Genomic DNA, 26,483 nt, shown 5'->3' on the forward strand with positions numbered 1-26,483 from the left:
TTGTAATCCTATCTTTGTCGTGGACAAAATTACTAGGTCATCAGCATATAGTAAACATGAAACACTATCACTTTTGTCAAGGTCTATGGATGGTGAGTCAGTAACGCCCAGACATTTCGGGAGATCATTGATAAATATATTAAATAAAGTGGGACTGAGTGTGTTCCCTTGTAGTACCCCCTTCAATATGGGTATTTCAGAAGAAAATCCCGTATCAGTTCTTGTGCAAACTGTAGCATTTTCATACATGCTTTGAATAACTCTAAAGCAATTTCCATTTATACCGATTTGATACATTTTTAGCATTAGAGCGTGATGCCAGACCCTGTCAAATGCTTTCTGAAAATCAACAAAACAGCAATAAAGGCGATTCATTCTTTTTCTTAAAGTATCGTCAATTATCTTTTTAAGTATGAATATGTGGTCCGAGGTCTTGTGTGATTTTCGAAAGCCTGCTTGCTCTTTTGATAGTAAATTGTTGTCTTCGAGGTAGTTTGTTATTCGATTGTTTAATATTTGACAGAAAAGATTACTGAGTGAGTTGTTTAGAGTTATTCCTCGATAATTGGTAGGGTTTAATTGGTCTCCCGATTTGTAAATTGGTATGCTAATTCCTTTTTTCCACATATCTGGGAACGTGCCTGAATTAAGGACAGACTGAAATAACAGTTTTAGTATTTCTGTTGTTTCCGGTAGGCTAGCCTTTATGATTTCTTTTGTAATCCCGTCTTTTCCAGGCGTTTTTTTGTTGTGTAAGTTTCTGGATGCGTTGATTATCTCTTTTGTGGAAATTGGAAAATCAAGATACGAAGGTGTTATATTCGAGTTTATGTTTCTTAGTTCTGTATTTATTTTTGCTTTTGTGCTTTGGTCAACTTTACTTTGTGTCCCAATGATGTCCTCCAGATGTTTCATCCATTTTGTGTTACTCATCGGTTTGTAACTATTACCTATGGGAGTTTCTGCATCGTTGAGAGATTTTAGAGTGTGTGTGTGTGTGTGTGTGTGTGTGTGTGTGTGTGTGTGTGTGTGTGTGTGTGTGTGTGTGTGTGTTTCTGTTTCTTGAGATGAATTTTGGCAGAGATTATGCTAACTTTTAGAAAAGTATCAAGAGGTTTGGTTGACTCTGCGAGGAATGGCCAGTCACAAATTGTTCAGTCTGTTGTCAACACCCCTAGCTTTATACTAAAACACATGTGGCTCTGTTAGGAATGGCCAGACACAAATTGCTCAGTCTGTTGTCAACACCCCTAGCTTTATACTAAAACAGACAGTGGCTCTGTTAGGAATGGCCAGTCACAAGTCGTTCAGTCTGTTGTCATCCCTAGCTTTATACTAAAACAGATAGTAGCTCTGTAAGGAATGGCCAGTCACAAATTGCTCAGTCTGTTGTCAACACCCGTAGCTTTTAACTAAAACAAATGGTGGATCTCAACTAATATGTGCAGTTTTTGTAACAACGAAAGACAGTATCAGACACAAGATCTGGCCGTGCACGATCATCTAACGTTTCTGGCAAGCATCAGTGGATGTAATGAATGAAAGATGTCCTAAATTGATGCTCGGAATCTGTGATTAACTGAACGATTAGCCATTCGTGTACTAGTTTTGCAACTGACAATGCAGACCATAACAGCGTCGTTCTGGATGGTCTAAACGCCATTCACAGCACGTGCATAATAGCTGTTGTGAAACCAGGGAAAGGTAAACAATAAAATCGTTGCCACTGGATAGATTGGAATCACATCATTGATCTTCAAAGACCTGCCAGAGATAATCTGAAAAAGATCCAACCAGCCACAGTGAATACCTGTGGGACATCTCTTGGCCACTGAAGTCCCCTCGGCCTGCCTGGAAGGGGGGGATGCAAGCTCTGCATAGTGGTGATCACGCAAGTGTGCAACCTGGCCATGATCGGCATGAATTCAGGTGACATGTTTCCCTCAACTCTACTTCGAGATTCGTAACAGAAGCAATGGCTGAAGCGCAACATCACACTGTGCTCATGTTTGATCAGCCTTTGTACCCGTAGGCGATTTTTGTCCGTGTAACATTTTGAGGTAGGGGGAATGCTGAGGGCTGTGCGAGCTGGGTGTGGAGGGCAGGAGGACGTGGGGAGCAGAGGATGCGGGACAGTAAAGACAGCGACTGGTTTGACTGTGCCATGCTGTGTGTATTTTCATTGTTTAATTCTTTTCTGCAGGGTTTTGTTATTTGTTTGTGTTTGTTTTGCTTTGAGTTATCTTTGACTTGGATAATTTTAACTTGTCTTTTTTTGTAATGTCTTTTGAGCATGAGCTTTCTGATTGCTAGTGAAAAGCTCAATACAAATAAAAATTAATAGTAGTAGTAGTAGGGGGGGGGGGGGGGGGGGGGAGGGGGGGATGAGCGGATCTTAGTCAACGACGTCAACCACAGAACGCATGTTTCCACGAAAGCGGTTGCTGTTTTTGTTGTTGTTGTTTTTTTCTTTCTTTTTTAACCAAAATTCAGTCGGTGGAATCTAAACTATGAATGTCGGCCGTCCGCCGATTCGCGGAAATATGCGCTATAGCAAGATGTCTTAATAAAATAATAATAACAATAATAAAACCCCACAAAAATCCCATGCCATTAACGTTCCACATATACTAGTAACTTTAACTTTTGAAAAAAAAAAAAACAAGATGACTGTGCATCATGCCTAAAGAGTTGCTGCCCTTGACTGACCGTCCTTCAGCCACCTGCAACATTTATCTGCTGTTTGGCCCGGGGGGGGGGGGGGGTTGTTGGGGCGAGTGCTTCTGTGTGAGCATATCTCTGGGGCTGGTGTCCGAAGGAATCCGCCGAGCAGTGGTCCGATGCCATCAAACAGCGAAATCCTGGGAAGAAACGCTGACACAACAAACAACAATGATGAAAATTTCTCCAAGAAAACCAGTGTTCAGCAGACGAACAGTTTGTGTCGTCTCACTCCTCTCAAAATGAGTGGGTTTTTTGTTTGTTTTTTTGTTTTTTGTTTTTGTTTTTTCCAAGCCAAAAACTGACAGCAAGCATTTTAACCTAACACTGAATATCATTATTATGAAGAATGTACGAACTGTTTTCTTTTCCGTGCAGTTGGGTATGAAAGTTTCACACGGAGTGTCCACAGCTGGAGAAGAGGGGGAGAGAGACAGAGACAGAGAGAGATAGAGAGAGAGTGTGTGTGTGTGTGTGTGTGACAGACAGAGAGATAGAAAGATAGAAGAGCACAGACAGTGACAGAAAGATACAGAGACACACAGAAACTGAGAGAGACAGAAACATAGGCAACCCATAGAAATAGTGAGATATGGTGCTCTAACCACTTGACCACCGCACACGTGAGACAGACAGACACAGAGAGAAAGCCACAAAGAGAACTTTACCGTCGGGTAAAAAGTTACGCCTGCGAAAAAAACGTCTGCTCCTTCCTTCTGTCGGCCCGGAAAAGTTGCCCAAAGGACTGAAGCTATTCTCTTCACCAACCATTGTCTTCGCTCTCGTTCTCTGGAATAGGAAGGTAGCAGAATGGTTAAGATACTCAGTTGCCAATACAGAGGGTCCGTGAGGGTGTGGGTTCGAATTCCGCTCTCGCCTTTTCTTCCAAGTCTGACTGGAAAATCAAACTAACATCTAATCTTTCAGATGAGACGATAAACCGTATGCAGCACACACTTGGCGCACTGTAAAAGAACCCATGGCAACGAGTGTTGTCCTCTGGCAAAATCGTGTAAAAAGAAATTCACTCTGATAGGTACACAAATATATAAGCAAGCACTCAAGGCCTGACAAGCGCGTTAGGTTATGCCGCTGTCAGGCATCTGCTCAGCAGATGTGGTGTAGCACATATGGATTTGTCCGGACGCAGTGACGCCTCCTTGAGAAACTGCAACTGACACTGAAACTCTCTCTGGAATGCAGAAGACAGTCGGAGAAAAGCGTGGTAACGGATAGTATCTCTTAGCAACCATTCTCTTTGCCTTTGTTCTCCAGCGTGTCGATGTCGGTACCCATCTGTGTGGCCATGCCTGGAATACACTTTTCTTCAAGAATATATCTCTCTCTCTCTCTCTCACACACACACACACACACACACACACATTCAACGATCTAGGCTATAGCCTACAGCCACTCTTCGCAAAAACAAACAAAATCATATGGTATCTAATTTATATACTGTATAGACTATTTCTGGAAATGGTCGTTCATGTGAATCAAAACGGCAGGTCAGTCGTAAAAACTATACTGATCCCCATGTTTCATTAATAACTAATGAAGGCAGTTGTGGTATCAACTTAATTTTACACGACTGATAATCGCAAGAACAAAGCGACTGATGACAGCAGTTTTGATGGCAGAACCAGACACGAAGGGTGCTGTTTTGTGACAGGACTGAACTGCTGACTTGTGACAAAGCCATAAAGACCCGCTCACTTAAACAGAAAAGAAATAAAAATTAAAATATTTATCTATTTACCAAGTCAGTCCTCAAGACTGTCACTAAAAAAGCCCGCGCGCCTCGTGCAAACTGCCATCTAGCCAAGTTGGGCCCGAATACATCTCCCACAGTTCAGATTGTGTGTGTGTGTGTGTGTGTGTGTGTGTGTGTGTGTGTGTGTGTGTGTGTGTGTGTGTGTGTGTGTGACGCAGCTTACGTACACGCACAAACATAAACACCGTATGTGGTGCACACAGACACATTCACATACACACTCGCGTGCACACAGGCACAGACACACACAGACACAGACACACGCGCGCGCGTACACACACACACACACACACATCTCTCTCTTTCTGTATGTATGTATATATATATATATATATATATATATATATATATATATATATATATGGAGCGAGAGAATCTGAGCGCGCTGATTCGAATCACACGGCTCAGCAGCCGATATTTTCTTCCCCTCTACTAGACCTTGAGTGGTGGTCTAGACGCTAGTCATTCGGATGAGTCGATAAACCGAGGTCCCGTAAAAGAACCCATGGCAACAAAAGGGTTGTTCCTGGCAAAATTCTGTAGAAAAATCCACTTCCATAGGAAAAACAAATAAAACTGCATGCAGGAAAAAATATATATAAAATGGGTGGCACTGTAGTATAGCAACACGCTCTCCATGGGGAGAGCAGCCCGAATTTCACACAGAGAAATCTGCTGTGATAAAAAGAGAAATACATACATACACACACACACACACACACACACACACATATATATATATATATATATATATACTTTGACATGCACAGACATACACTGACACACTTTCAAGGCATTAGTTCACAGCCCTATTTCTACATTCCTTTAATGTATTTCAGAATTATGTTCATGGTTTTAGTCATTATTATTAATATAAAGTTGTTACTGTTAAACCTAATTGCCTAGCTGTTAGGCATTTATTTGTAGTTTCCTTACCTTTTTCTGTTTTCCTTACTTCTCTACTTTTTTTTTTAATATATAAATCATCAAAAATCACTAGTAGTGAAAAGACGTTAAACTACAAAACGAACTGTGAAACACACACACACACACACACACACACACACACACACACACACACACACACACACACACAGCAACTTGCCATATGTCCAACAATCGTCTCCCAATACAGAGTAGGATGTGGTCATACACCGTAAAAAACAACAACCGCAGCTCCCACTCCAACTGAGACTCCCACGTTCACTCATGTATATGAGGGAGCTTTTATGTGTGAGACCTTTTTCACTCATACTCTGTTGACGTGGATTATAGGATCTTGAACGTGCGGAAAGATCTTCTGTATGCGTATACACACGATGGGGGTACAGGCACTACCAAGTTTATCTGTTGACCTGTGATTTCTCCACCCTTTACTCACCAGGTGCATGCAGAAATTGAAAGACGACCCACACCTGTTCAGTTACGATCGTGTCTGTTGACAGTGGTCTTCACACTTACTGTTGCACGAACCAAAAACTAACAAGATAAACCAGCCAGCAGCGATTGCTCACAAATTTATACAGCGACAAGAGAGCGCGTGGGCGACGGGCGCTGCGCGTTTTTGCTGCTTGTCGCGTGAAACTTGCTGCTTGACACCCCGTGTGCTATGTGCTATGGCGACAAGAGAGCGCGTGGGCGACCCAGTCATGAAAACTGCAGCGGTTCAATCTACTCATTGGTCTACACATACCAGTAGATTGGACTTGTTCATTTTATTTTTGTATATTATATTATAGTATAGTATAGTACGGTACAGTACAGTACAGTATAGTATAGTACACACACACACACACACACACACACACATACACACACACACACACACACACACACACACACATGAATTTCAACTGAAATACAAGTTCCCAAGGACGTTTTGACGTCAGTCTATTTGCGAACGGTGCTGCACATTTACTGAGCGTGGGGTGTATTTGGCAACTTGCATTTCAGTTGAAATTCATGTGTGTGTGTGTGTGTGTGTGTGTGTGTGTGTGTGTGTGTGTGTGTGTGTGATCAACTGAAAGTGAAACCAACCATGCAACAGTCTGGTGCGGTGTTCCAATAATATGTTATGTCTAATGAGTTCAAGACCTGCTTCCTGACCTGCTTCTGTTTAAATTGCCCACGTGAACCCAAACCCATTGTTCGCATTTGGATTTGCCCGTTCGCACTCTCTCCTTGCCAAACGGTCCACTACAATTTTTGTTTCTTCTCTATCGCCCACCACCTAGCAAGACGAAGCAACTGAACTGACTGACAATCTCTTCATTGAACAGTTTCCAATCAGTTTAGAATATATCAACACTTTAAAGGGCCACTGCATGGTATCTCATTATATGAGATTTTAACTTTCACTTTGGTAAACTCTCAAAGGCCAACACTGCAAAACTAATAGTTTCAGTTTCAATAGCTCAAGGAGGCGTCACTGCGTTCGGACAAATCCATATACGCTACACCACATCTGCCAAGCAGATGCCTGAACAGCAGCGTAACCCAACGCGCTTAGTCAGACCTTGAGAAAAAAAAAGAAAAAAAGAATATAAATACATAAAAAAAGAAAAAAAAAGAAAAATACATAAAAAAGAAAAAAATAAATACATAAAAAAGGAAAAAATACATAAAAAAGATAAATACATAAAAAAAAGAAAAAAAAAGAAAAGAAAAATACATTAAAAAAAAGAAAAGAAAAGAAAAAGGAACTACTACTACTAATGATAATATGTATAAGGCGCAAAAACTTGATGAAGTCAACTATAAGTGTACAAAATAAAATAAAATAAAATAAATACTAATAAACTAATAAAACTAATAAACCTTCCAGACTCTTTCTCTCTGTCAGAAGCTATGTCCATACAAACCCATCGTCAAGGTCACATCCTTGACTATTTTGTCCTTTCCGCGACTTCTGTTGACAACATTCCATCCTCAGATCACTTCACTGTGCAAGTGCAAATGAATCTTTCCAACTAACACCTGTCCTGTCCCAGGATAAAATATAACCGTCTCTTAAAAATTCCTCGTACAGAACCAGATCGTATGGAAAATGTACTTTCTCTTTCCATGCTTCTCCCTCATGGAACTCACTCCCGTTTCCTGTCCGTCCTGCTGTTTCTTGCCCTTCTTTCAAAACATCTTTTAAAACTCATCTATTTCAAGCCGCTCGAACCAGTACCTGATTACTTGTCTTAACTTTTGTCCTTTATTTTTTTTTTTATTGTTACTATTTTTAAACATGAATATGTTCATACACCTTGAGTGGCAAAGTTGTGTGTGTGTGTGTGTGTGTGTGTGTGTGTGTTCATCTCGTGAGGACTGCGTGTGGAATTATGGGTTGAGGTTGGAGTGGGAGGATTTGTGCATGTCGGTGTATTGCGTGTGTTTTTAGTGTGTATAATTATGTCAGTGTGCTTTCCGTTGCAATACGCTAAAGGCTTTTGTATCATTAGACTGGGCGTCAGTACCAAATGTCCTATTATCATTACTATGATGATAATAATTATCATCAACAGATCCCTAATGAAAACAAACGGCCGTGCACAGGACTTTCCTGTTGCAGTCTTGAAGCCAGTAAGTGATTCAAACTAATTTAACTCACTCAGTACGGCCAGTCCTCTCTTCTCCTCTACACAGACCCTTCGGATGTCCAGTGGGTGTCTGAATGACCCAACCTTTAGCTTCCGTCGTCAGAATTGTGGTATTCTTTGTCAACATTCACCTCTTCAGTATAAGAGCCTTCCGCTTGCAATATTTTGATGATGGTAATTGGGGTGAAACGCTGTTAACGTCGTCTCTTTCGCCGTTCGTATGGAGAGAGTTAACGTCACCCAGTTCACTGACGGGACAATGTCAGTGGAATACTTCCTCAGCCCCTTGTTTCTCGAAACTTTTAATTTCCTCAACCACACAAAAAATGACCTATCCATTGTCAGATGCAGATCATAAGTACTTAACTTTCACAGTATATGCCCAGTATGTGTTGGGAGTTACATCGAGGAGAGATGTAGCCACACAGGCAGAAGAAATCTGGACAGAATCCTTCTTACGTTTGTGCAGGGGGACTGTACTGAGTATAGGCTAAAAAGTGATACCACAATCTATCAAGTATCTGCAATGTCAATTCATTCTTTGCTCTGTACAGATTGTCAGTGCGACTGTGACAACGCGTTGACGACATCCGTAGAGATTTATGGACAGACTGACTGAGCTATGTCACTTTTCTCGAGAAGTTTCAAAAGTTTTACAAAAACCTGTAGTCTTATTCTAGATTGTCAGTAAACATAGAGTTCAAAGAGCTGTGTTGCTGAAACTCAGAACTGAGTTCAACCTTGAGTTAAAAATATAATAAAACAAAATAAAATAAAGTAAAATAAAATGCTTCCAAATACAGTGATGATTGTTATGATTATTGATTGCTCTACTTCAAGTGTGGTAACAAACAAACGGAAAATGGATTTTTTCAACAAAAATTGATATTTCTGTATACATGTATAGGTGTGTTTGTGTGCGAGTGTGTGTGAGTGTGTGTGTGTGTGTGTGTGTGTGTGTGTGTGTGCGTGCGTGCGTGCGTGCGTGTGTGTGTGTGTGTGTGTGTGTGTGTGTGTGTGTGTGTTTCACTCAAATAAGTGCTTGCGATGTAACAGCCCCGACGACAGAGTGTGAACACTAACTGGGCAGTCGTTATACTCGTTATCCAGTTCTCTCTTTTTTTTTCTCTTTTTTTTTTTTTTTTTACAACGAATTCACCCGAGTGCAATAACTGTGAACGCAAAGAAGAAGAAGAAGACCTGAGTGCAATGGCGTGGAGTGTTCGTTCTCAATGAAGAGTTAAGCAATGTTCGCGGTGTTATTGTGACTTTTTTTTGTGAGGAACCTCGCAACACATTTGCTGTGTGGTGTACCTGAGTGATTTGACCATGTGCTATTTTAGCGGCCTTTTATTTCTCTGGCTGCTATCAACATCCCGTTCATGCGACTGCAAGAACCTTACTTGTGAGTAATGATGCACGTTTATAACCGTTTGTTGACGAATGTCAGAGCTTAGAGAAGAGAGAGAGAGAGAGAGAGAGAGAGAGAGAGAGAGAGAGAGAGAGATCGAACGAACGAACGAACTTTTTTTTTAATGAGGGAAGTGGAATAAGCATACGCATGCTTTTTTTACATCCAGCCCTCAGGGCAAAGAGAAATGAAATCAAAATACTCGAAAGGTTATAGAAGTACACACATGACATTCAAATACACTCAAATGCACAGAGAGAGAGAGACAGAGAGAGAGAGAGAGAGAGAGAGAGAGAGAGAGAGAGAGAGAGAGAGAGAGAGAGAGAGATTGAGATGGTTTATTCGTATAGGCCACAGCCCCTTTGAAGGGGGATATACAGTGAAATGCTGAAGTCATACATTCAAAAGTCTTCATGATGTAACATATACTCTTCTCCTTTTGAGTGCTTTATACAGATATAGAACGAACTCCTTGACAGTCTTTTCATTTGTTGATGACATTAACATGATAAGTCTAAACAGACAAGGGTATTGACAGTATTTAACTGGAATCAACTGTTCTCTAAGACCTCTTGATACTGGGCAACACAGCACAAAGTGAACTTCATCTTCTTTAGATTGTTGATACATTGGACAAATCAAATTTTGGACACATGACTTTCGATATCGACAATAATGCGTAAATATTTCAATAAACCCAATCCAAGCTTGACAAGGAATATTTCAGATGTCTATCAAGTCTCATTGACATATAAACTGACATATTATAAGGTATATGACAAAACATTCGATACAAATCAAATCTGTCGCTATTCTGAATATGAGAATTCCAATTTTGCCATCCACAATCAATTAATGTTCTACGAAATACATGAATAAATTCGCTGATATCTCCTGCACTTTGGTTCCACCATACAAAACCAAAACCATACTCACAAAGTTTCATAGGGAGAGAGAGAGACAGACAGACCGACTGACAGACAGACAGATAAAGAGATGCAGAGATACACTGAAAAAGAGATTGGACAGAGAGAGGAGAGGGAGAGAGAATGCATGATAGATGAATAAGATGGACCTTTGTGTTCTGTCGTGTTGTCGTTAAAGTTAATTTTACTGCAAAGGAAATGGCCCATCACCATCCACAAGCACAAAAGAAATTGGCAAACAAAATGATCACGCGGCTTAAAGATGTGTGTTGCTGTTGTATTTATACTTATTTTTCTGCAGAATTTTGCTAGGGACAACCCTTTTGTTGCCGTGGATTCTTTTACATGCGCTAAGTGCACGTTGCACACGGGGTCTCGATTTATCGTCTCACCCGAATGACTTGCGCCCAGACCACCAATCAGGGTCTAGAGGATTGGGGGCAGGGAGAGAAAATACTGGCAGCTGTGGGATTCGAACCAATGCGCTCAGATTCTCTGGCTTTCTAGGCGAACGCATGACTACTGGGCCTACACTCCACCATCAACTGTTTCAGTCAACGAGGGCAAGTAGAAATTTGGGGAAACAAGCAGATCTTTTTTATCTACTTGTATCCCGAGAACTAAGATATTTGAGATTTTTCACCCGGCACTAAATACAAACACACAAAAAGAGTAACAGTAATCTGTGAACAGCAGTTCTGGTGTCTGTCTGTTGGTGTGCTGTTTCTCTTTATCACTTGTATAATGTTTTGTACATGCGTGCGGTGGCAGTGTGCTTGTGTTATATCGGGGAACATGTGTTTGTGAAATGAGGTTGGGCGGGGTGGGTTCGTGCACGAGCATGTGTGAATCTATTCATGATTATATGTGTGTGAAATGCAGCTTTGTGTTTCATTTTCGTGCAATTCTTGCATGTGTATATTTTCTCCCCTTTCAGATCTACTTTCTTCCATTTTTAGATGGATTGGTGTAAACAAAAGAAAAGAAAAAGAAAAGAAAAAAAAGGAAGAAAAACAGTTGTAACTCAATTTCCCAAATGATTGAATAATATATTTACACCCCATCCCACAATCACATACACTGCATCCCCCCCTTCCCTCCCGCACCCCCAACACACGCAAAAAACAAAAAACAAAAACAAATCCATATACGCTACACCACATCTGCCAAGCAGATGCCTGAACAGCAGCGTAACCCAACGCGCTTAGTCAGGCCTTGAGAAAAAAAAGAAAAGAAAAAAAAAGATAAATACATAAAAAAAATAAAAAAAAGAAAAAACATAAAAAAAGAAAAAATGATACATAAAAAAAAGAAAAAAGAAAAATACATAAAAAAGATAAATACATAAAAAAGATTTAAAAAAAAAAGAAAAAGAAAAATACATTTAAAAAAGAAAAGAAAAGAAAAAGGAACTACTACTACTAATAATAATATGTATAAGGCGCAAAAACTTGATGAAGTCAACTATAAGCGTACAAAATAAAATAAAATAAAATAAAATAAATACTAATAAACTAATAAAACTAATAAACCTTCCAGACTCTTTCTCTCTGTCACAAGCTATGTCCATACAAACCCATCGTCAAGGTCACATCCTTGACTGGGTTATTTTTTAAAGAAAAAAATGACTATTTTGTCCTTTCCGCAACTTCTGTTGACAACATTCCATCCTCAGATCACTTCACTGTGCAAGTGCAACTGAATCTTTCCAAACTATAACACCTGTCCTGTCCCAGTATAAAATATAACCGTCTCTTAAAAATTCCTCTTACAGAACCAGATCGTATGGAAAATGTACTCTCTCTTTCCATGCTTCTCCCTCATGGAACTCACTCCCGTTTCCTGTCCGTCCTGCTGTTTCTTGCCCTTCTTTCAAAACATCTTTTAAAACTCATCTATTTCAAGCCGCTCGAACCAGTACCTGATTACTTGTCTTAACTTTTGTCCTTTATTTTTTATTTTATTGTTACTATTTTTAAACGTGAATATGTTCATACACCTTGAGTGGCAAAGTTGTGTGTGAGTGAGTGTGTGTGGTGTGTGTGTGTGTGTGTGTGTGTGTGTGTGTTCATCTCGTGAGAATTGCGTGTGGAATTATGGGTTGAGGTTGGAGTGGGAGGATTTGTGCATGTCGGTGTATTGCGTGTGTTTTTAGTGTGTATAATTATGTCAGTGTGCTTTCCGTTGCAATACGCTAAAGGCTTTTGTATCATTAGACTGGGCGTCAGTACCAAATGTCCTATTATCATTACTATGATGATAATAATTATCATCAACAGATCCCTAATGAAAACAAACGGCCGTGCACAGGACTTTCCTGTTCCAGTCTTGAAGCCAGTAAGTGATTCAAACTAATTTAACTCACTCAGTACGGCCAGTCCTCTCTTCTCCTCTACACAGACCCTTCGGATGTCCAGTGGGTGTCTGAATGACCCAACCTTTAGCTTCCGTCGTCAGAATTGTGGTATTCTTTGTCAACATTCACCTCTTCAGTATAAGAGCCTTCCGCTTGCAATATTTTGATGATGGTAATTGGGGTGAAACGCTGTTAACGTCGTCTCTTTCGCCGTTTGTATGGAGAGAGTTAACGTCACCCAGTTCACTGACGGGACAATGTCAGTGGAATACTTCCTCAGCCCCTTGTTTATCGAAACTTTTAATTTCCTCAACCACACAAAAAATGACCATTGTCAGATGCAGATCATAAGTACTTAACTTTCACAGTGTATGCCCAGTATGTGTTGGGAGTTACATCGAGGAGAGATGTAGACACACAGGCAGAAGAAATCTGGACAGAATCCTTCTTACGTTTGTGCATGGGGACTGAACTGAGTATAGGCTAAAAAGTGATACCACAATCTATCAAGTATCTGCAATGTCAATTCATTCTTTGCTCTGTACAGATTGTCAGTGCGACTGTGACAACGCGTTGACGACATCCGTAGAGATTTATGGACAGACTGACTGAGCTATGTCACTTTTCTCGAGAAGTTTCAAAAGTTTTACAAAAACCTGTAGTCTTATTCTAGATTGTCAGTAAACATAGAGTTCAAAGAGCTGTGTTGCTGAAACTCAGAACTGAGTTCAACCTTGAGTTAAAAATATAATAAAACAAAATAAAGTAAAGTAAAATAAAATGCTTCCAAATACAGTGATGATTGTTATGATTATTGATTGCTCTACTTCAAGTGTGGTAACAAACAAACGGAAAATGGATTTTTTCAACAAAAATTGATATTTCTGTATACATGTATAGGTGTGTTTGTGTGCGAGTGTGTGTGAGTGTGTGTGTGTGTGTGTGTGTGTGTGTGTGTGTGTGTGTGTGTGTGTGTGTGTGTGTGTGTGTGTGTGTGTGTGTGTGTGTGTGTGTGTGTGTGTGTGTGTGTGTGTGTGTTTCACTCAAATAAGTGCTTGCGATGTAACAGCCCCGACGACAGAGTGTGAACACTAACTGGGCAGTCGTTATACTCGTTATCCAGTTCTCTCTTTTTTTTTCTTCTTTTTTTTTTTTTTTTTTTTTTTTTTACAACGAATTCACCCGAGTGCAATAACTGTAAATAACGCAAAGAAGAAGAAGAAGAAGACCTGAGTGCAATGGCGTGGAGTGTTCGTTCTCAATGAAGAGTTAAGCAATGTTCGCGGTGTTATTGTGACTTTTTTTTGTGAGGAACCTCGCAACACATTTGCTGTGTGGTGTACCTGAGTGATTTGACCATGTGCTTTTTTAGCGGCCTTTTATTTCTCTGGCTGCTATCAACATCCCGTTCATGCGACTGCAGCAACCTTACTTGTGAGTAATGATGCACGTTTATATCCGTTTGTTGACGAATGTCAGGGCTTAGAGAAGAGAGAGAGAGAGAGAGAGAGAGAGAGAGAGAGAGAGAGAGAGAGAACGAACGAACGAACGAACTTTTTTTTAATGAGGGAAGTGGAATAAGCATGCACATGCTTTTTTACATCCAGCCCTCAGGGCAAAGAGAAATGAAATCAAAATACTCGAAAGGTTATAGAAGTACACACATGACATTCAAATACACTCAAATGCACAGAGAGAGAGACACACACACACACACACACACACACAGAGAGAGAGAGAGAGAGAGAGAGAGAGAGAGAGAGAGAGAGAGAGAGAGAGAGAGAGAGAGAGAGAGAGAGAGAGAGATGGTTTATTCGTATAGGCCACAGCCCCTTTGAAGTGAAATGCTGAAGTCATACATTCAAAAGTCTTCATGATGTAACATATACTCTTCTCCTTCTGAGTGCTTTATACAGATACAGAGCGAACTCCTTGACAGTCTTTTCATTTGTTGATGACATTAACATGGTAAGTCCAAACAGGCAAGGGTATTGACAGTATTTAACTGGAATCAACTGTTCTCTAAGACCTCTTGATACTGGGCAACAAAGCACAAAGTGAACTTCATCTTCTTTAGATTGTTGATACATTGGACAAATCAAATTTTGGACACATGACTTTCGATATCGACAATAATGCGTAAATATTTCAATAAACCCAATCCAAACCTTGTCAAGGAATATTTCAGATGTCTATCAAGTCTCATTGACATATAAACTGACATATTATAAGGTATATGACAAAACATTCGATACAAATCAAATCTGTCGCTATTCTGAAGATGAGAATTCCAATTTTGCCATCCACAATCAGTTAATGTTCTACGAAATACATGAATAAATTCGCTGATATCTCCTGCACTTTGGTTCAACCATACAAAACCAAAACTATACTCACAAAGTTTCATAGGGAGAGAGAGAGAGAGACAGACCGACTGACAGACAGACAGATAAAGAGATGCAGAGATACATTGAAAAAGAGATTGGACAGAGAGAGGAGAGGGAGAGAGAATGCATGATAGATGAATAAGATGGACCTTTGTGTTCTGTCGTGTTGTCGTTAAAGTTAATTTTACTGCAAAGGAAATGACCCATCACCATCCACATGCACAAAAGAAATTGGCAAACAAAATGATCACGCGGCTTAAAGATGTGTGTTGCTGTTGTATTTATACTTATTTTTCTGCAGAATTTTGCTAGGGGCAACCCTTTTGTTGCCGTGGATTCTTTTACATGCGCTAAGTGCATGTTGCACACGGGGTCTCGGTTTATCGTCTCACCCGAATGACTTGCGTCCAGACCACCACTCAGGGTCTAGTGGAAGGGGGGCAGGGAGGGAAAATACTGGCAGCTGTGGGATTCGAACCAATGCGCTCAGATTCTCTGGCTTTCTAGGCGAACGCATGACTACTGGGCCTACACTCCACCATCAACTGTTTCAGTCAACGAGGGCAAGTAGAAATTTGGGGAAACAAGCAGATCTTTTTTATCTACTTGTATCCCGAGAACTAAGATATTTGAGATTTTTCACCCGGCACTAAATACAAACACACAAAAAGAGTAACAGTAATCTGTGAACAGCAGTTCTGGTGTCTGTCTGTTGGTGTGCTGTTTCTCTTTATCACTTGTATAATGTTTTGTACATGCGTGCGGTGGCAGTGTGCTTGTGTTATATCGGGGAACATGTGTTTGTGAAATGAGGTTGGGCGGGGTGGGTTCGTGCACGAGCATGTGTGAATCTATTCATGATTATATGTGTGTGAAATGCAGCTTTGTGTTTCATTTTCGTGCAATTCTTGCATGTGTATATTTTCTCCCCTTTCAGATCTACTTTCTTCCATTTTTAGATGGATTGGTGTAAACAAAAGAAAAGAAAAAGAAAAGAAAAAAAAGGAAGAAAAACAGTTGTAACTCAATTTCCCAAATGATTGAATAATATATTTACACCCCATCCCACAATCACATACACTGCATCCCCCCCTTCCCTCCCGCACCCCCAACACACGCAAAAAACAAAAAACAAAAACAAATCCATATACGCTACACCACATCTGCCAAGCAGATGCCTGAACAGCAGCGTAACCCAACGCGCTTAGTCAGGCCTTGAGAAAAAAAAGAAAAGAAAAAAAAAGATAAATACATAAAAAAAAGAAAAAAAAGAAAAAATGATACATAAAAAAAAGAAAAAAGAAAAATACATAAAAAAGATAAATACATAAAAAAGATTTTTAAAAAAAAGAAAAAGAAAAATACATTTAAAAAAGAAAAGAAAAGAAAAAGGAACTACTACTACTAATAATAATATGTATAAGGCGCAAAAACTTGATGAAGTCAACTATAAGCGTACAAAATAAAATAAAATAAAATAAAATAAATACTAATAAACTAATAAAACTAATAAACCTTCCAGACTCTTTCTCTCTGTCACAAGCTATGTCCATACAAACCCATCGTCAAGGTCACATCCTTGACTGGGTTATTTTTTAAAGAAAAAAATGACTATTTTGTCCTTTCCGCAACTTCTGTTGACAACATTCCATCCTCAGATCACTTCACTGTGCAAGTGCAACTGAATCTTTCCAAACTATAACACCTGTCCTGTCCCAGTATAAAATATAACCGTCTCTTAAAAATTCCTCTTACAGAACCAGATCGTATGGAAAATGTACTCTCTCTTTCCATGCTTCTCCCTCATGGAACTCACTCCCGTTTCCTGTCCGTCCTGCTGTTTCTTGCCCTTCTTTCAAAACATCTTTTAAAACTCATCTATTTCAAGCCGCTCGAACCAGTACCTGATTACTTGTCTTAACTTTTGTCCTTTATTTTTTATTTTATTGTTACTATTTTTAAACGTGAATATGTTCATACACCTTGAGTGGCAAAGTTGTGTGTGAGTGAGTGTGTGTGGTGTGTGTGTGTGTGTGTGTGTGTGTGTGTGTGTTCATCTCGTGAGAATTGCGTGTGGAATTATGGGTTGAGGTTGGAGTGGGAGGATTTGTGCATGTCGGTGTATTGCGTGTGTTTTTAGTGTGTATAATTATGTCAGTGTGCTTTCCGTTGCAATACGCTAAAGGCTTTTGTATCATTAGACTGGGCGTCAGTACCAAATGTCCTATTATCATTACTATGATGATAATAATTATCATCAACAGATCCCTAATGAAAACAAACGGCCGTGCACAGGACTTTCCTGTTCCAGTCTTGAAGCCAGTAAGTGATTCAAACTAATTTAACTCACTCAGTACGGCCAGTCCTCTCTTCTCCTCTACACAGACCCTTCGGATGTCCAGTGGGTGTCTGAATGACCCAACCTTTAGCTTCCGTCGTCAGAATTGTGGTATTCTTTGTCAACATTCACCTCTTCAGTATAAGAGCCTTCCGCTTGCAATATTTTGATGATGGTAATTGGGGTGAAACGCTGTTAACGTCGTCTCTTTCGCCGTTTGTATGGAGAGAGTTAACGTCACCCAGTTCACTGACGGGACAATGTCAGTGGAATACTTCCTCAGCCCCTTGTTTATCGAAACGTTTAATTTCCTCAACCACACAAAAAATGACCATTGTCAGATGCAGATCATAAGTACTTAACTTTCACAGTGTATGCCCAGTATGTGTTGGGAGTTACATCGAGGAGAGATGTAGCCACACAGGCAGAAGAAATCTGGACAGAATCCTTCTTACGTTTGTGCATGGGGACTGAACTGAGTATAGGCTAAAAAGTGATACCACAATCTATCAAGTATCTGCAATGTCAATTCATTCTTTGCTCTGTACAGATTGTCAGTGCGACTGTGACAACGCGTTGACGACATCCGTAGAGATTTATGGACAGACTGACTGAGCTATGTCACTTTTCTCGAGAAGTTTCAAAAGTTTTACAAAAACCTGTAGTCTTATTCTAGATTGTCAGTAAACATAGAGTTCAAAGAGCTGTGTTGCTGAAACTCAGAACTGAGTTCAACCTTGAGTTAAAAATATAATAAAACAAAATAAAGTAAAATAAAATGCTTCCAAATACAGTGATGATTGTTATGATTATTGATTGCTCTACTTCAAGTGTGGTAACAAACAAACGGAAAATGGATTTTTTCAACAAAAATTGATATTTCTGTATACATGTATAGGTGTGTTTGTGTGCGAGTGTGTGTGAGTGTGTGTGTGTGTGTGTGTGTGTGTGTGTGTGTGTGTGCGTGTGTGTGTGTGTGTGTGTGTGTGTGTGTGTGTGTGTGTGTGTGTGTGTGTTTCACTCAAATAAGTGCTTGCGATGTAACAGCCCCGACGACAGAGTGTGAACACTAACTGGGCAGTCGTTATACTCGTTATCCAGTTCTCTCTTTTTTTTTTTTTTCTTTTTTTTTTTTTTTTACAACGAATTCACCCGAGTGCAATAACTGTAAATAACGCAAAGAAGAAGAAGAAGAAGACCTGAGTGCAATGGCGTGGAGTGTTCGTTCTCAATGAAGAGTTAAGCAATGTTCGCGGTGTTATTGTGACTTTTTTTTGTGAGGAACCTCGCAACACATTTGCTGTGTGGTGTACCTGAGTGATTTGACCATGTGCTTTTTTAGCGGCCTTTTATTTCTCTGGCTGCTATCAACATCCCGTTCATGCGACTGCAGCAACCTTACTTGTGAGTAATGATGCACGTTTATATCCGTTTGTTGACGAATGTCAGGGCTTAGAGAAGAGAGAGAGAGAGAGAGAGAGAGAGAGAGAGAGAGAGAGAGAGAGAGAGAGAGAACGAACGAACGAACGAACGAACGAACTTTTTTTTAATGAGGGAAGTGGAATAAGCATCACATGCTTTTTTACATCCAGCCCTCAGGGCAAAGTGAAATGAAATCAAAATACTCGAAAGGTTATAGAAGTACACACATGACATTCAAATACACTCAAATGCACAGAGAGAGAGAGACACACAGAGAGAGAGACACAGAGAGAGAGAGAGAGAGAGAGAGAGAGAGAGAGAGAGAGAGAGAGAGAGAGAGAGATTGAGATGGTTTATTCGTATAGGCCACAGCCCCTTTGAAGTGAAATGCTGAAGTCATACATTCAAAAGTCTTCATGATGTAACATATACTCTTCTCCTTCTGAGTGCTTTATACAGATACAGAGCGAACTCCTTGACAGTCTTTTCATTTGTTGATGACATTAACATGGTAAGTCCAAACAGGCAAGGGTATTGACAGTATTTAACTGGAATCAACTGTTCTCTAAGACCTCTTGATACTGGGCAACACAGCACAAAGTGAACTTCATCTTCTTTAGATTGTTGATACATTGGACAAATCAAATTTTGGACACATGACTTTCGATATCGACAATAATGCGTAAATATTTCAATAAACCCAATCCAAACCTTGTCAAGGAATATTTCAGATGTCTATCAAGTCTCATTGACATATAAACTGACATATTATAAGGTATATGACAAAACATTCGATACAAATCAAATCTGTCGCTATTCTGAAGATGAGAATTCCAATTTTGCCATCCACAATCAGTTAATGTTCTACGAAATACATGAATAAATTCGCTGATATCTCCTGCACTTTGGTTCAACCATACAAAACCAAAACTATACTCACAAAGTTTCATAGGGAGAGAGAGAGAGAGACAGACCGACTGACAGACAGACAGATAAAGAGATGCAGAGATACATTGAAAAATAGATTGGAAAGAGAGAGGAGAGGGAGAGAGAATGCATGATAGATGAATAAGATGGACCTTTGTGTTCTGTCGTGTTGTCGTTAAAGTTAATTTTACTGCAAAGGAAATGGCCCATCACCATCCACATGCACAAAAGAAATTGGCAAACAAAATGATTACGCGGCTTAAAGATGTGTGTTGCTGTTGTATTTATACTTATTTTTCTGCAGAATTTTGCTAGGGACAACCCTTTTGTTGCCGTGGATTCTTTTACATGCGCTAAGTGCATGTTGCACACGGGGTCTCGGTTTATCGTCTCACCAGAATGACTTGCGTCCAGACCACCACTCAGGGTCTAGTGGAAGGGGGGCAGGGAGAGAAAATACTGGCAGCTGTGGGATTCGAACCAATGCGCTCAGATTCTCTGGCTTTCTAGGCGAACGCATGACTACTGGGCCTACACTCCACCATCAACTGTTTCAGTCAACGAGGGCAAGTAGAAATTTGGGGAAACAAGCAGATCTTTTTTTTATCTACTTGTATCCCGAGAACTAAGACTTATTTGAGATTTTTCACCCGGCACTAAATACAAACACACAAAAAGAGTAACAGTAATCTGTGAACAGCAATTCTAGTGTCTGTCTGTTGGTGTGCTGTTTCTCTTTATCACTTGTAAAATGTTTTGTACATGCGTGCGGTGGCAGTGTGCTTGTGTTATATCGGGGAACATGTGTTTGTGAAATGAGGATGGGCGGGGTGGGTTCGTGCACGAGCATGTGTGAATCTATTCATGATTATGTGCGTGTGAAATGCAGCTTTGTGTTTCGTTTTCGTGCAATTCTTGCATGTGTATATTTTCCCCCCTTTCAGATCTACTTTCTTCCATTTTTAGATGGATTGGTGTAAAAAAAAGAAAAGAAAAAGAAAAGAAAAAAAAAGGAAGAAAAACAGTTGTAACTCAATTCCCAAATGACTGAATAATATATTTACACCCCATCCCACAATCACATACACTGCGACCCCCCCCCCCCCCTCCCGCACCCCGAACACACGCAAACAAAAAAACAACAACAAAAAAATTCATTGACATGACAGATTTACTGATATTGAGGTAGACGAAAGTAATTAAGCTGCATTTCATGATAAATATACAAATGCATGTTCGATTTATTAGTTTAAAGGAGAAGGAGATATAAAAAGATATGAAAAGAAAGAAAAAGACCAGTGGAAGAAATAAAAGAGTAGATATTGAAAGCAGTTAAGGACAAAAAAGTGCGAAACAAAAACAGGTCTAGAAAATTAGGGCAACGACAGGGAAGGACTACCATGTGTTCTGTAGTAAAATAATGAGCCCGAACAAAACAAAACAACAACAACAACAAAAAGTACGGTTAGAGGTCCGAAATTGTGTAATGGAAACGACAGCAAAATCATTTCCCCCAGGGCCAAAGTGGGTTTCCAAGTCTTACGTCCAAAATTAATATTTATACTTACGTGTTCAGCACGGCAAATTGATTGCTCTATTCGAGGCAATAAAACCGTTATTATCATGCTATTTTCATGTATCTCAATTATTTACATGTTTAAGTTTGCTGTAAAGAAAAATGACGTTGCCTTCGCCTGGGTCACATCGCAACATGTTGCCGTTTTCTCAAGAGATAACAGACCGATGTACCCAACTGAAAATAAGCGTGTGCGAGATAAAATAGAGTCAGCGTTTCAACCAAATTAATAAATGTGTGTCTCGCGCTTCGTACTTTCTGGCCCCTTTTTGGTATGTTAAATGCGATGTACAGTTTTATTGGGTACATCACAATTTCTTTCTTTTGCAATTTTTACTTGGGATTTCTTTCTTTTCCTGGACTAATGGCGATCACAGATAAACTGTGGAGCGGAAAGTAAAATTCGAATTTTGTTTCATGCTAATGATTTTCTTTCTTTGTTCTGCTATGGTGATTTTGTATACCTACATGTTGTAAACATTGCTGGACGAATATCACAATAGTACAGTCCAGTCACTTAGAAACAGGGTAGTAGGCAGCACTGATGCAGAATTTATTTCTTTTTAGAAGAGCAGGCATGGTAGCGGGTGCCTTCATTTTTTCTGATATGAAACACGTAATACAAACAGACCCATTATGAAGCACTGTTTCATATTAAGAACTGTACATGTTTTCATAAAAGGAGTGAGTGATGAAGACGTGTTTTATTCAGCTTACGCATTGCGTCACACTGCAGTTTTACGTCACATGGCTGGTTCATTCACAATTCTACTTTAAGAATGCTTTTGAACGTTTATCGTGCGAAGACAGTTTGGGTTGTGTTCTGTGTGTGTGTGTGTGTGTGTGTGTGTGTCTCCGTCTCCCTGTCTCTCTCTGTCTCTGTCTCTCTTTCTCGCTGTAGGTGTGTGTGTCTGTCTCTCTCTGTCTCTCTCTCTCTTTCTCGCTCTGTGTGTGTGTGTGTGTGTGTGTGTGTGCTTCTCCCCTAATTTCCATTCAGTCCCCAGCCACTGTGTGCTTAAGTATGAAAAAGAAATCGAAACGGAAAATATTCATCCTCCGTTTTTCACAGCAAGAACAGATTGTTGTTCGTTTATTTATTTATAGTCTATTCATCTAAGATGATATTAGACTGATGGAAGAACAGATTGGTTTGTTACATAAGTTGACAAGATGTTGTTATGGAGGTGTTGGGCGTTGTAAGGTGTTTGGTTATGGAGGTGTTGGGCGTTGTAAGGTGTTTGGTTATGGAGGTGTTGGGCGTTGTAAGGTGTTTTGGTTATGGAGGTGTTGGGCGTTGTAAGGTGTTTGGTTATGGAGGTGTTGGGCGTTGTAAGGTGTTTTGGTTATGGAGGTGTTGGGCGTTGTAAGGTGTTTTGGTTATGGAGATGTTGGGCGTTGTAAGGTGTTTGGTTATGGAGGTGTTGGGCGTTGTAAGGTGTTTGGTTATGGAGGTGTTGGGCGTTGTAAGGTGTTTTGGTTATGGAGGTGTTGGGCGTTGTAAGGTGTTTGGTTATGGAGGTGTTGGGCGTTGCAAGGTGTTTGGTTATGGAGGTGTTGGGCGTTGTAAGGTGTTTGGTTATGGACGTGTTGGGCGTTGTAAGGTGTTTGGTTATGGATGTGTTTGGCGTTGTAAGGTGTTTGGTTATGGAGGTGTTGGAGGTGTTGGGCATTGTAAGGTGTTTGGTTATGGAGGTGTTGGAGGTGTTGGGCGTTGTAAGGTGTTGGGCGTTGTAAGGTGTTGGGCGTTGTAAGGTGTTTGGTTATGGAGGTGTTGGGCGTTGTAAGGTGTTTGGTTATGGAGGTGTTGGGCGTTGTAAGGTGTTTGGTTATGGAGGTGTTGGGCGTTGTAAGGTGTTTGGTTATGGAGGTGTTTGGCGTTGTAAGGTGTTTGGTTATGGAGGTGTTGGAGGTGTTGGGCATTGTAAGGTGTTTGGTTATGGAGGTGTTGGAGGTGTTGGGCGTTGTAAGGTGTTGGGCGTTGTAAGGTGTTGGGCGTTGTAAGGTGTTTGGTTATGGAGGTGTTGGGCGTTGTAAGGTGTTTGGTTATGGAGGTGTTGGGCGTTGTAAGGTGTTTGAATATGGGAGGTGTTGGAGGTGTTGGGCATTGTAAGGTGTTTGGCTATGGAGGTGTTGGAGGTGTTGGGCGTTGTAAGGTGTTTGGTTATGGAGGTGTTGGAGGTGTTGGGCATTGTAAGGTGTTTGGTTATGGAGGTGTTGGAGGTGTTGGCCGTTGTAAGGTGTTTGGTTATGGAGGTGTTGGGCATTGTACCGTGTTTGGTTATGGAGGTGTTGGGCGTTGTAAGGTGTTTGGTTATGGAGGTGTTGGGCGTTGTAAGGTGTTTGGTTTTGGAGGTGTTGGGCGTTGTAAGGTGTTTTGGTTATGGAGGTGTTGGACGTTGTAAGGTGTTTGGTTATGGAGGTGTTGGGCGTTGTAAAGTGTTTGGTTATGGAGATGTTGGGCGTTGTAAGGTGTTTGGTTATGGAGGTGTTGGGCGTTGTAAGGTGTTTGGTTTTGGAGGTGCTGGGCGTTGTAAGGTGTTTGGTTTTGGAGGATTTGGGCGTTGTAAGGTGTTTGGTTTTGGAGGTGTTGGGCGTTGTAAGGTGTTTGGTTATGGAGGTGTTGGAGGTGTTGGGCATTGTAAGGTGTTTGATTATGGAGGTGTTGGGCGTTGTAAGGTGTTTGGTTATGCAGGTGTTCGGCATTGTAAGGTGTTTGGTTATGAAGGTGTTGGAGGCGTTGGGCGTTGTAAGGTGTTTGGTTATGGAGGTGTTGGGCATTGTACCGTGTTTGGTTATGGAGGTGTTGGGCGTTGTAAGGTGTTTGGTTATGGAGGTGTTGGGTGTTGTAAATTGTTTTGGTTATGGAGATGTTGGGCGTTGTAAGGTGTTTGGTTATGGAGGTGTTGGGCGTTGTAAGGTGTTGTTGTTATGGAGGTGTTGGGCGTTGTAAGGTGTTTGGTTTTGGAGGTGTTGGGCGTTGTAAGGTGTTTTGTTATGGAGGTGTTGGGCGTTATAAGGTGTTTTGTTATGGAGGTGTTGGGCGTTGTAAGGTGTTTGGTTATGGAGATGTTGGGCGTTGTAAGGTGTTTTGGTTATGGAGGTGCTGGGCGTTGTAAGGTGTTTTGGTTATGGAGATGTTGGGCGTTGTAAGGTGTTTTGGTTATGGAGGCGTTGTGCGTTGTAAGGTGTTTTGTTATGGAGGTGTTAGGCGTTGTAAGGTGTTTGGTTATGGAGGTGTTGGGCGTTGTAAGGTGTTTGGTTATGGACGTGTTGGGCGTTGTAAGGTGTTTTGTTATGGAAATGTTGGGCGTTGTAAGGTGTTTTGGTTATGGAGGTGATGGGCGTTGTAAGGTGTTTTGGTTATGGAGATGTTGGGCGTTGTAAGGTGTTTGGTTATGGAAATGTTGGGCGTTGTAAGGTGTTTTGGTTATGGAGGTGTTGGACGTTGTAAAGTGTTTTGGTTATGGAGGTGTTGGGTGTTGTAAGGTGTTTGGTTTTGGAGGTGTTGGGTGTTGTAAGGTGTTGTTGTTATGGAGGTGTTGGGCGTTGTAAGGTGTTTGGTTTTGGAGGTGTTGGGCGTTGTAAGGTGTTTGGTTATGGACGTCTTGGGCGTTGTAAGATGTTTTGTTATGGAGGTGTTGGGCGTTGTAAGGTGTTTGGTTATGGAAATGTTGGGCGTTGTAAGGTGTTTTGGTTATGGAGGTGTTGGGCATTGTACCGTGTTTGGTTATGGAGGTGTTGGGTGTTGTAAAGTGTTTTGGTTATGGAGATGTTGGGCGATGTAAGGTGTTTGGTTATGGAGGTGTTCGGCGTTGTAAGGTGTTTTGTTATGGAGGTGTTGGACGTTGTAAGGGTTTTGGTTTTGGAGGTGTTGGGCGTTGTAAGGTGTTTTGCTTATGGAGCTGTTGAACGTTGTAAAGTGTTTTGGTTATGGAGGTGTTGGGCGTTGTAAGGTGTTTGGTTTTGTAGGTGTTGGGAGTTGTAAGGTGTTGTTGTTATGGAGGTGTTGGGCGTTGTAAGGTGTTTGGTTATGGATGTGTTTGGCGTTGTAAGGTGTTTGGTTATGGAGGTGTTGGAGGTGTTGGGCATTGTAAGGTGTTTGGTTATGGAGGTGTTGGAGGTGTTGGGCGTTGTAAGGTGTTGGGCGTTGTAAGGTGTTGGGCGTTGTAAGGTGTTTGGTTATGGAGGTGTTGGGCGTTGTAAGGTGTTTGGGTATGGAGGTGTTGGGGGTTGTAAGGTGTTTGGTTATGGAGGTGTTGGAGGTGTTGGGCGTTGTAAGGTGTTTGGTTATGGAGGTGTTGGGCGTTGTAAGGTGTTTGGTTTTGGAGGTGTTGGGCGTTGTAAGGTGTTTTGGTTATGGAGGTGTTGGACGTTGTAAAGTGTTTTGGTTATGGAGCTGTTGGGCGTTGTAAGGTGTTTGGTTTTGGAGGTGTTGGGCGTTGTAAGGTGTTTTTGTTATGGAGGTGTTGGGCGCTCTAAGGTGTTTGGTTATGGAGGTGTTGGGCATTGTAAGGTGTTTGGTTATGGAGGTGTTGGAGGTGTTGGGCGTTGTAAGGTGTTTGGTTATGGAGGTATTGGGCATTGTACCGGGTTTGGTTATGGAGGTGTTGGGCGTTGTAAGGTGTTTGGTTATGGAGGTGTTGGGTGTTGTAAAGTGTTTTGGTTATGGAGATGTTGGGCGTTGTAAGGTGTTTGGTTATGGAGGTGTTGGGCGTTGTAAGGTGTTTGGTTTTGGAGGTGTTGGGCGTTGTAAGGTGTTTGGTTATGGACGTGTTCGGCGTTGTAAGGTGTTTTGTTATGGAGGTGTTGGGCGTTGTAAGGTGTTTGGTTATGGAAATGTTGGGCGTTGTAAGGTGTTTTGGTTATGGAGGTGTTGGGCGTTGTAAGGTGTTTTGGTTATGGAGATGTTGGGCGTTGTAAGGTGTTTTGGTTATGGAGGTGTTGGGCGTTGTAAGGTGTTTGGTTATGGAGGTGTTGGGCGTTGTAAGGTGTTTGGTTATGGAGGTGTTGGGCGTTGTAAGGTGTTTTTGTTATGGAGGTGTTGGGCGTTGTAAGGTG

At 40.9% G+C, this 26,483-nt stretch overlaps 2 protein-coding genes across 8 annotated transcripts in view; one reads left to right on the plus strand and one right to left on the minus strand.

The window, feature by feature from the left end:
* LOC143291586 (uncharacterized) overlaps nucleotides 1–5,979 on the minus strand; it is a 40,648-nt gene extending 34,669 nt beyond the window's left edge. For all 3 annotated transcript variants that reach the window (XM_076601519.1, XM_076601518.1, XM_076601517.1), the window contains exons 1-2: nucleotides 5,877–5,979; nucleotides 3,390–3,510 (exon numbers count right to left, since the gene is read on the minus strand). In XM_076601519.1, coding sequence (XP_076457634.1) covers nucleotides 3,390–3,510; nucleotides 5,877–5,885 — 130 coding nt within the window. In that variant the 5' untranslated portion in view covers nucleotides 5,886–5,979. The remainder of the gene's footprint in view (nucleotides 1–3,389; nucleotides 3,511–5,876) is intronic.
* A 2,507-nt stretch (nucleotides 5,980–8,486) lies between these two features.
* LOC143291437 (uncharacterized) overlaps nucleotides 8,487–26,483 on the plus strand; it is a 57,497-nt gene continuing 39,500 nt past the window's right edge. For 3 of the 5 annotated variants that reach the window (XM_076601295.1, XM_076601291.1, XM_076601294.1), the window contains exons 1-2: nucleotides 17,880–18,013; nucleotides 18,548–18,904. In XM_076601295.1, coding sequence (XP_076457410.1) covers nucleotides 18,829–18,904 — 76 coding nt within the window. In that variant the 5' untranslated portion in view covers nucleotides 17,880–18,013; nucleotides 18,548–18,828. Of the gene's footprint in view, nucleotides 8,600–9,138; nucleotides 9,488–17,879; nucleotides 18,014–18,547; nucleotides 18,905–26,483 lie in introns of those variants that run through there. The other 2 variants (XM_076601293.1, XM_076601292.1) reach the window with 2 other exon arrangements.

Source organism: Babylonia areolata, chromosome 17, assembly GCF_041734735.1.
Source record: "Babylonia areolata isolate BAREFJ2019XMU chromosome 17, ASM4173473v1, whole genome shotgun sequence".
Classification (NCBI taxonomy): domain Eukaryota; kingdom Metazoa; phylum Mollusca; class Gastropoda; order Neogastropoda; family Buccinidae; genus Babylonia; species Babylonia areolata.